This window comes from Cebus imitator, unplaced genomic scaffold (genome assembly GCF_001604975.1).
Source record: "Cebus imitator isolate Cc_AM_T3 unplaced genomic scaffold, Cebus_imitator-1.0 Scaffold83, whole genome shotgun sequence".
In the NCBI taxonomy this organism is placed as follows: domain Eukaryota; kingdom Metazoa; phylum Chordata; class Mammalia; order Primates; family Cebidae; genus Cebus; species Cebus imitator.
In genome coordinates, this window is record NW_016107398.1 from 957,176 (window position 1) to 968,785 (window position 11,610).

Genomic DNA, 11,610 nt, shown 5'->3' on the forward strand with positions numbered 1-11,610 from the left:
GCTGGGATTACAGGCACGCGCCACCATGCCCAGCTAATTTTTTGTATTTTTAGTAGAGAAGGGGTTTCACCATGTTGACCAGGATGGTCTCGATCTCTTGACCTCGTGATCCACCCGCCTCGGCCTCCCAAAGTGCTGGGATTACAGGCGTGAGCCACCGCGCCCGGCCTTATTTTTGTTTTTATTTTTTATTGGTATCCTGGACTTCTGCTGGTCTATTAGTTTGGCTCACTAAGAATTATTACACACCGGGCTAGGCATGGTGACTCAAACCTGTAATCCCAACACTTTGCGAGGTTGAAGCAGAAGGATTACTTTAGGCCAGGAGTCTGATACCAGCCTGGGCAACATAGTGAGACAACATCTCTACAAAATAATAATCCAGTGACTTCAATCCTGGTTACATATTAAACTCACCTAAGGAGCTTTTTAAAAATACTGATGCTCAGCTCAATTGAATCAGAATCTCTAGGGGTAGGGCCCAGGCATCCTTTGAGGTTTTTAAAGCTTGTGATTAGAATCAGGTGATTCTAATACGCAGACAAGGTTAAGAACAACTGTTTTTGATAATAAGGGAACTGAAGGGAAGACGATACACTAAAAATGCTAAACAAACCAAAATCTCAATGTAGATTCTGTTAAGGTTAAAAGTTCTCACAGTGAGGAGAAAAAAAAAAAGGAATAATTCACTCCTTACAATTTATCTTTTGTGCTCATCACTTCTCCCACCCAGTTACTTAGTCAATTTTCAAGATAATGGATTTATTCCTTCTGACAAAAGGAAATCAATGGTACTGAAGACTACCAAAGGTCAGAGTATAAAAGATTCTCAATGATCTTCAATTAATCTTCACAAGCAGTTCTACATCAGAAATGAAAATTATTATCTTCAATGGAGAAACTAAAACATTTTGTGTTAATTTCTGATTATAAAAGTCCATGTGTTTTTTAAAACCTCAGAGACATAAACTGAGGCAACCGAGTCAAAATGCATATGATTGTGATGAAATAGATTAAGATATTTAATTCAAAAGATTTTGTGACTATCTTATACAAATATAACAGAAAACCTGCTGTCTTTGGATATCTACTTTTGTTAAAAATAGCAAAAACTCTATATAATCATAGTCTAAAAACCAGTCTCTATGTCCAACTAAATTTGATATTATATCAAGCCATAGTTGTCAGTGTGTATATCAAATAAACTTCATGGGTCTAAACACAGAACAAGAATAAAATGTCACAATATATTTTCACAGCTGCCTTCTATATTGAACATATGCTCTTCCATGTAGTTGTCATCATTCTTCAAAATATTGTGCCTCGATTGCCATACATTTCTTATTTACTGGCTTTTAAATTTACCAACGCCATCGATTTACTTTTGACAACTGTATTTCCAACACTCACATGATTTGAAGTAGAGGATTGTATTTTATGTCATTGTCACCCAATCCAACAAACAAGAGGCAAGGCAAGCAGGCTTTTAATTCTGAGATTTATGTTTACTTTTTCTAAAAATATATACCGAAACAAAACCCCACAGAGGCATTAAAGACGAAAAGACATCCTGTCCTTCCTGTAATATAAAATTACAAGGGGAAGATGCCAGGTTTTTATAAAATCAGCTGCTGCTCCAGAGTATTCTTGGTCTCCTGAGGGATGCTGCAAAACCCTGCAGGTTAAATTAAAAGCGCCTTCTTCAGAACCATATTTATTAAATACGAAAAGACACTACCTCCGACAAACACCCAAGTTACTATACACAATCCATTCTTGCAAATGATCTTTCTCATACTCTGTAACTGAGCAAGGTGAATTTTAATGTAACAAAGGAGAGATGGATGTGTGAAGTGTGAGGCTGAATAAAAATGGCTGAAAAGCAATCCAAGCGAGGCTGGAGGGTAGCCACACCCAGTGCTAATATGGATTATTCCAAAATAAACTGTTATACCAAGGGCCACCGGCACTGTTTCGTTCTTTCCCTCCATTTGTTTCACAGTTACCTATTACTAATAAATAATAGTTACAGGTTACTCCAATGACAGAAAAAGAAACCCAAATATTTCAAAGTGAACCATCCTAATATGTGGCTACGCCATCATATTTTCAGAATTTCGAGAGCTAGTCTGCATCTCCACTCTCCTTTGTGTGACCACAAATAACAACCCTGAAATGGGTGTGTCCCTCTTAAAAGGATGCACTCTAGCCCTCTCAGTTAATGCTTCTGCCAGGAGATTTCAACCTTTGGGCAGAAATAAATGGGATGCATGGAACAATAGGAAAGCACTTTAACTCCGGGGATGAGAAAACATTAAACAAGTACTGAATGATCCACGGATCCCAAAAGAACTCCCGGAGGAGGCGAATGATGCATTATTTAAAATACCAACATTACGACAAAACAAAGAGGTGGGGGTGGGGTTAAAAAAAAAAAAGAAAAAAAAAACAACAACCACCAAGCACCATCCATTTTGATTCTTGAAATAACAGGTTTACTACCCCCCAACAGAAAGCTCTGGGTTATAAAGCATGCACAGGTCCCACAGGTGAAATGATGCACAATGGACGAGTCCGGGTCCCGGGCTTCCCGTGCGCCTCAGGCATGCACTACTGAAATAAAGAGAATACCCTGACTTTTCCAGTTGCTCCACACACAGTCCATCTTGGTGGAATCGGCAGTGGCCTGCATCGTGCGGGCTTTGGGGGCTCGCCGTGGCTCTCCTCGGGGGCGCCGAGCGTGCACTCAGGCGTTGGTGCCCGGCTGCAGCGGCTGGGCTCGCGGTGGCCGCGCGGCTGCGGAGAGACTGAGACTGCACCAGGCGGCGCACGGCGAGGGGAGGGAGCGTTGCTGGCGCCGCAGTCTGCGCGGCCGGCAGCGAATCAGCGCGGCGCGGCTCCGGAGCCGCCTGCGCGCACCGGGATGCGGGCGCCGCTCGACGCGATAGCGTTGGCTGGGCGGCCCAAGGGTGCTACCCTGGAGGCGGGTAAAGTGCTTCTGGCCGGGAAGACACTGACGCCGACAGGGGGTAGGAGGTTTGGGAGAAGGGGGAAAAAGGGCGGAGGGTGGGGGTGAGAGGAGAGGGACTTGGACTGTTCCTGGGAGTTCTTGACTCCCAGAATATGCTAGGTGCATATTCTAGAAATTTCTTAGAAACCCAAGAAACCTGCTGGACAAGACCAAGTCAACGACATCATAAATGTCAGGCTTGCAGCATAATGTCCTCTAATTGTCGCCACCGTTTACCATTCATTTCTCCCTTCCTTAAAAGTCTGGCCTCGATGAATTTTAGTTGCCTAGAATCTTCTGAAGAATTGCCAGATTCTCTCCTTCTTTTGGAATATTCCACAGATATCCAAAACCTCTGTTGGTAAGCAACAGTCACTGGAGAGAAATCCTACTGCTCCGTCCCAGAGGGCTTGTGTATTTCTTGGGTTACCCCTCTTTGTGTGTGGGTTGAAGGAATCCGTGTCAGAATGCGGTGCCTGTAGACCCCAGACCAAAGCCCTTGGACTGTGGCACGTGGAGTCATTGGTCAAAGCAGTGACAATACAAGAGTGTCAATGTGGGGACGTTCAAACAGAACTCGGAAGCAAAGGACATTCTGTCTCAACAATCTGAGATTGAGCACTGGGGGGCAATGGAGATGGGTGGTGTGTATAATTTGGGAGATAAAGCTTTTGGTTTCAAGAACAGGTAGTCAAGGATGTCGGGAGTCCCCAGTTAAAATGCAAATGTCTAAGGAAGGAAAAGAACAATGGGTGGTGACCTACTATGTAAATCTTACCATAAACTACTTTATCAGAACACACATCAAGACCCTGAGAGAATAGACAGGGGATAAATGTATTTTGATGAATAAAAGGTAGAAATAGGAGAGAAAGGACTGGGATGTGGGCATTGTCGGGAAAAGAAGGTACTGTTGGAAGGGGTCCCTGGAGGAGACAAGACACTGCATGAGGACAGAGGGTGCCTTGGGGGCCACAGGAGCACATAGAAGGAAGAGTTCCAAGGGAGCAGGAACAAATTTCCCACTTCATCTTGTGGCAAAGGCTTACCCATTACAGGGTCTCTCTCATAGAGAAGTGAAGACTTCCTGATTCCTCTACAGTTCCCAGGGGTGTTCTTTCCCAGATCCAAACCTATATTTGCATATCCCACGCCAGCAAGGGCCTAAAGACAGTAATCTCAAGGTTATGCTTTTACACACAATTTATCTTTCATTTTAATGAAGCATATACACTTTAAAATATGATCTTTGGGATCATGTATATCCTTTTCAGAATACAAGCTTGTGGAGAAACCAGCTGGGCTTCTCTGCATATCTTTGTAACATATCTGAAATTATTCTTGATGAAGCTTAATGGGGTGTCAGAGCTCCCACAGGGTTGATGGGAAGGAACAATGACCACATTATTACAAAGCACTTTTCACAATGACCTACTCTAAGGATATTCGTGATTTTTTTTTCTATTTGTATTCCCTACCTTTCCTCCCTCCTCTCAATTTTTTTTTCATTGCCAAGGTCATTTTTGGGAATTCTGTCAAATACTGAAAAGCCTGGTATATGACGATAGACTGATCAGCACCGAATTCTCACTGCATGGTATGGGGACAAGAATGAGATGAAAGGAGAGGCCAGGACAAGAGTTGCCTGGTGGGCTCTTGCTGCCCTGGCTGCATTTCAGTTGGAGGGAGATCTTTAGAGCTGTGGCCACTAGGAGGCACTGCCAGTCCAATGATAGCCCCAGTTATCAGCCCAAAGTCCAGAAGGTGCCAGCAGGTACCTTTAGTGGTGAGTATTGTGTCCACCACATTATGGTAAACAGTGTGTACTGCCAGCCTGACAGTCTGTATATAGTGTGTATGGCGAATCTGAGTAGCAAGCCAAGGGCAGGAACAGGCAGAAGCAAGCTCTCTTTCAAGTGGACGACACATTAGGTCAGACTTCCTAGGCCAGGTGTTTTCATTTACCGTAAAGCTGACCTTGGGGCCAGGTGCAGTGGTTCACTCCTGTAATCCTAACACTTTGGAAGGCTGAGGAGAGTGGATTGCTTGAGCCCAGGAGTTAAAGACCAGCCTGGGCAACATGGTGAAATCCTATTTCTACAAAAAATAAAAATAAAATAAAATTAGCTGGGCATGGTGTCATGTACCTATATGTAGTCCTAGCTACTCTGGAGGCTGAAGTGGAGGATCACCTGAACCTGGGAAGGCCGAGGCTGCAGTGAACTGTGATCATACCACTGTACTCCAACCTAAGTGACATAGTGAGACTCTGTCTAAAAGCTGACCTTGGAATGTCAGCTTAGCTGAAAGACCACGTTGTTTTCATTCATGCTAAATGTGGAGAGAGATATTGCATGGCACATAAAAAACCACTACAGCAGTTTGATAGTTGAAGGTTGAAGAAGTAAGACGGCTGTTTCACAGATAGATTCACACTAGTGAAGTAAGAATTGGTGGGCTTTAGATTAATGTATAGATGGTAAGAGAAATATAAATGAACTTATTCAAGGAAAACTAGGAAATCACCTGTATTGTAAAAGTTAGCTACATGGCCTTAGCAAGTAATTTATCATCTTTGGACCTCTTGTAAGACAAATAAATAGAAGCTTTAGGTGTTTGTCATTAAGAAATAATAAAAATGTATTTCCCATCAACATTGTAAATGGGTGTTTTCTCTGCACAACTGCTCACAGTATTAATTGAAAGCTCTTGCCAAGATCAAACCGATAAAATGGGTAGAAAAGATATGTAAATTTTCCTTAAGTGGTGAAAGAAAACAGAAAGCAAAAATAAAGCTTGCTAAAAGCAGGCAGGAACTGCCACTATCTTTGAACCAGTAGAGAACAGACGGGCTTTATCTGCAGCCAGCTTAGAACTTGGTTAAGGTGCTTGCCAGGAGAGGAAGTGATTTCTTTACTTTTCAGGATGAAATCATGCATTAGCCAGTCTGTTCTCAGGAAAAGCAAAATAGTCAAGTTTTGTAATCTTACCCCAGATCAAGATGAATATTGAAGGCTAGCATTCCCAGAGTGGCTTTGTGTCTGTTTCCTCTAGCACCAGAATTTTACTGATGAGAATCAGTGGCATCTGCATTGGTACATTTATTCAACAAATATTTATTGAGTACCTGGGGTATGCTGGACACTGTTCTAGGCATAAAGCAAAGTTCCTACTTTATATGCTGGTGTGTATGTGTGGGAAAATAATAACAAAAAAGGCAAATATATAATATTCATTTGTGGACAAGTGTATGGGAAAAATAAAGCACATAGCAAAGGATAGAGTGGAGGTGAGGTAGAAATTTGCTATTTTATAAGGTGGGTCAGCAAAGGCCCGGAGTAGACATCTAAAGAAGCAGGAGAACACCACTAAAATATATGGGAGAAGAACGTTCACAGATGCACTGCATTTTCATGACAGAATGTAATAACTGGTACACTATATAAGCATCTTCATTTTTTTTCTTGTTCTGAGAAATATAGCAATTGGAATAAAAGGCACAGAACCAAAAATATACTTCATTATGATCAAAGAACACTGAGAACTCTATGCCATATGGAATAAGGAAAATTTAAAAGGCAACCAGTTTGGTACATAACCCATTGTAGCAGAATAATGCATGAATATGGAGATTCAAACAATAGATTAGCACATGTTCTTTGCCAGGTGCTTCTTCATGTGGTATACATTTAGTTGTTACAAGATCCCTATGAGTTAGATAATGTTTACCCTCATTTCTTGATTCATTTATTCGTTTGAGCTACAAATATTTATAGAGCCCATACTAAGGACTTGTCTCTGTAAATACAAAGGGAGCTTTACAATGGGAACTTGGGTCTAGAAGGGGAAGTTTTTATACATTAACAGACACATGCAATCAACTAATAGACCTATGAGCAGGGAAGAGTGGCTAGAAACAGAGTGGTTAGGGAGAAGTTTCAGGAAAGGCTTTAGAGGGTAGGTAAAGTTAAGCTGAGTTATGAACAAGAAATAGCATCACCAGTTTGAGTCATGGGGGATTTCCTGACAGATAGAAATGGAATTAATGGGAAACTTAATTACAGAAATGTGCAGGGGCCAGATCATGCCAGGCCTGAGTAGTAATACTGGTAGTAAATGAGGGGGACACTGAAGGGTTTTGAGAAGCGGACTAACATAGGAACTTGAATAATTTATCCAAATTTGCAATTTTCCAGAATTGGTAAGTTCTAGGTTATGACAGCCAATCAGCCCTTAGCAAGACAAATGATAAATCAGTACCCCGACCCCCTTTATAGTGAAAATGTAAGACATCAAAGACAAGGAGAAAATCTTAAAAGCAAGCATAAATAAAAGGCAGATTACCTCAGAGAAACTGTTAGACCAACAGCAGTCTTTAATAGAACCAGATTATAATAGTTTGAGAAAATAACATCTTCAAAGTAGCAAGGAAATGTAATCATCAAATTCTATACCCAGCAAGACTAACAGACCTTTCCAAATATGTAATAAATGAGAGAATTTACTCATTGCAGACCCTGAAAAAAAATCTACCAAAGGTGACACTTTAGGAAGAAGAAATCTGAACCTTAGAAATGAGTTGTATGAAAAAAATGCTGGGCATAAAAATTGTTAATGGTTAGTTTGAGGATTTATAAAAGAAAGGTAAAACTAAAACAGGAGACAAAAACAGAACATAAGGTGGAAGGGAGTGAGAAGAATAAGAGCATTCTACAGTCCTTGCATTGTTTATGAGGAAAACAGAAATACCAGCTGTAGACTTTGGCAACTCAGATTTGTGTATTAAGCATTTGTCACCTAGAAAAAAAAATAATGAGAACATACAACTTCTAAATAAATAAATTGCATAAACTAGAGAATAAATTCATTCAAACAATAGAAGTTAGGACAGGGAAAAAGAAGAAGAAGAAAAAAGAACTGGTAAATGGAAAGCACAAAAATGAAGTGCCACAAGTCCTCACTTAACATCATTGACAGGTTCTTGGAAACTGCAACTTTAAGCAAAAAGACATAACAGAACCAATAGTTTTTTTCTCATCAAACATGAACCTACTCTGCATGAAATGACATCATTCAAGAATTTGTTATACATCTTTTCACTTAAAATTATAGTCTCCAAGAACTTATGACATTGAGGACTTACATTATTGGAAATACATCTAAATATATCTAACTTGTGCCAGCTGAAAAGATGGAAACTAGCAGATTGGAGGAAAGAAATCTAGCCAGAGGATGCCCACAAAAGAAAATCTGAATACATAGTTGAAATAGGAAAGTTTAAAGTAGAAATGGAAAATGCTATACCAGGTGATGTGGTTTGAATGTCTGTCCCCTCCAAATCTCATGTTGAAATATGATTCCCAGTGTTGGAGGTGGGGCCTGGTGGAAGGTGATTGGATCATGGAGGTGGATCCCTCATGAATTGCTTAGCACCATCCTTTTGATGATAAGTGAGTTTTCACTCAGTTCATATGAGGTGTGGTTGTTCAAAAGTCTGGGACCACCCTTCTTGCCCTCTGCTCCCTTGCTCCACTCTTGCCATGTGATGTGCTGCTCCCACTTCACCTTCAGCCATGATTGTAAGCTTCCTGAGGCTCTCACCAGACACTGAGCAGATGTTGGTGTCATTTTTGTACAGCCTGCAGAACCGTGAGCCAATTAAACCTTTTTTCTTTATAAATTACTCAGTCTCAGGTATTCCTTTATAGTAAAAAAAAGAACAGTCTAACACACTAGATTAATACAGTTTTATATAGTGACCTTGCTAAATTTACTTATTAATTCTGTTTGATGATTCTTTAAAATTTTGTATGCACATATAGGCATACCTTAGAGATATTATGGTTTCTGTTTGAGACAAATGCAATGAAGTAAATATTGCAATAAAGTGAGTCACATGATTTTTTGGGTTTCCAAGTGCACATAAAAGTTATGTTTACACTGTACTGTAGTCTATTAATTGTGCAATAGCATTGTGATTACAAAAATTTACATGCTTTAATTTAAAAATATTTTATTGATAAAACTGATAATGATCTTCTGAGCCTTCAGTAATTCATAATAATCTTTTTGCTGGTGGAGGGGCTTGCCTCGATGTTGATGGCTGCTGACTGATCAGAGTCATGGTTATTGAAGGTTGGAGTGACTGTGGCAGTTTTTGAAAGTAAGATAACAGTGAAGTATGCCACACTAATTGGCTCTTCCTTTCATTAAAGATCTTTCTGTAGCACACAATGTTGTTTGAGAGAACTTTACCCACAGTAGAAGTTCTTTCAAAATTGGAGTCAATCCTCTCAAACTCTGCCACTGCTCTATCAACTAAGTTTATGTAATATTCTAAATCTTTTGTTGTCATTTCAACAGTGTTCACAACATCTTCACCAGGAGTCAATTTCATCTCAAGGAAACACTTTCTTTGGTCATCCGTAAGAAGCAACTTTTCATCCATTCAAGTTGAATCCTGATATTGCACCAATGCAGTCGTATCTTTGGGCTCTACTTCTAATTCTGTTTCTTTTGTTATTTTCACCACATCTGCAGTTACTTCCTCCACTGAAGTCTTGGACTCCTCAAAATCATCCATAAAGATTGGAATCAACATTTTCCAAACTCTTGTTACGGAGGATGACCTCCTTTCATGAATCATGAATGTTCTTAATGACATCTAAAATGGTGACTCCTTTCCAGAAGCATTCAATATGGCAGCTATAGCCTTACAAAATGTATTGTTATTATTATTCCCCCAAGACAAGTTTCGCTCTTGTTGCCCAGGCTGGAGTGCAATGGCACAATGGCACAGTCTTGGCTCACTGTAACCTCCACCTCCCGGGTTCAAGTAATTCCCCTGCCACAGCCTCCTGAGTAGCTGGGGTTACAAAAACCTGCCACCACACCCAGGCAGTTTTGGTATTTTTAGTAGAGACCAGGTTTCACCATGTTGGCCAGCCTGGCTTCAAACTCCTGACCTCAGGTGATCCACCCACCTCAGCCTTCGAAAACGCTGGGATTACAGGCATGAGCCACTGAGCCCAGCCACAAAATGTAATTTTAAATATAAGACTTGAAGGTCAAAATTACTGTTTGATCCATGGGCTACAGAGTGGATGTTGTGTTAGCAGGCAAGAAAACATTCATTTCCTTGCACATTTCTATTAGAGCTCTTAGGGTGACCAGGTGCATGGTCAATGAGCAGTAATATTTTGAAAGGAATATATATTTTCCTGAACTACTGCTCTTAACACTTGGCTTAAAATATTCAGTAAACTATGCTGTAAACAAATGTGCTGTTATCCAGGCTTTGTTATTAAATTTATAGAGCTGTAAGCAGAGTAGATTTAGCATAATTCTTAAGGGCCCTAGGATTTTCTGAATAATAAAGGAGGATTGTCTTCCACTAAAAGTCACCATCTGCAGTGTGGTCACCTTCATTAACGATCTTTTGAATAACTTGCTGCAGCTTCTCCATTAGCACTTGCTGCTTCACCTGGCATTTCTTATGTCATGGAGATAGCTTCTTTCCTTAAATCTCATGAACCAACCTCTGCTAGCTTCCAACTTTTCTCCCACAGCTTCCTCACCTCTCCTAGCCTTCGTAAAATTAAAGAGTGAGGGCCTTGGTCTGGATTAGGCTTTGGCTTAAGGGAATGTTAGAGCAGGTTTGGTCTTCTAACCAGACCACTAAAACTTTCTCCATATCAGGAATGAGGCTGTTTTGCTTTCTTATCAATCATGTGTTCACTGAAATAGCACTTTTAATTTTCTTCAGGAATTCTTCTTTTGCATTTGCAACTTGGATCACTGTTTGGCCTTGCTTTTGGCCTATCTTGGTGTTCAACATGCTTTGTTTACTAAGATTAATCATTGCTAGCTTTTGATTTAAAGTGAGAGATGTATGACTCTTCCTTTCACTTGAACACTTCGAAGCCACTTTAAGGTTATTAATTGGCCTGATTGAAATATTGTTGTGTCTCAGGGAATAGGGAGTCCTGGGCAGAGGGAGAGAGACTGGAGAATGGCCAGTCAGCTGAGCAGTCAGAACACACATAACATTTATTGATTAAGTTAGCCATCTTCTATAGGTGCAGTTTGTGGCACCCCAAAATAATGACAACAGTAACATCAAGATCACTGATCACAGATCACCACATAACAGTTGTCGTAACTAGAAAAATATTTAAAATAGTGTGAGAATCACCAAAATGTTACAGAGACATGAAGTAAGCAGATGCTATTGAAAAGACAGTGCTGGAGAGAGATCCAAGATGGCTGATCACTAGCAGCTCGGGATTGTAGCTCCCACTGAAAGTGCAGAGAACGAGAGGACGCCACACTTTCAGACCAATTTTTGCTGGTCATGCACCAGGAGATTCCCAGTGGAGGAGCCCCACGTGTGTCTCCAGCGCGACTCTTGAGGCCGGTGAGGCAGTTTTGCCGCTGCCTTGGAGCGGCGGTTCTTGGTGCAGAGTCAGAAAAGCACCATCAATCTTAAAGCCGCTGTTTTGACCGGCACAGTGGGTTGCTCAGATTCTAGCGCCGGGAATCAACAAGTTGGACGTCCATTCAGAAACCCAACTATAAAGACGGTAATTATAAAGACCACA

The 11,610-nt window shown here is 40.7% G+C and overlaps 1 protein-coding gene across 5 annotated transcripts in view; it reads right to left on the reverse strand.

The window, feature by feature from the left end:
* Positions 1-11,610, reverse strand: part of RTN1 (reticulon 1) — a 470,076-nt gene that overhangs the window by 32,981 nt on the left and 425,485 nt on the right. The window contains exon 1 of one of the 5 annotated variants that reach the window (XM_017533923.1): positions 2,632-2,995. The exons of the other annotated variants lie outside the window; for them this stretch is intronic. Within the exon in view, the coding sequence (XP_017389412.1) occupies positions 2,632-2,692 (61 nt within the window). The 5' untranslated portion in view covers positions 2,693-2,995. Of the gene's footprint in view, positions 1-2,631; positions 2,996-11,610 lie in introns of those variants that run through there. 5 annotated transcript variants of the gene reach the window in all.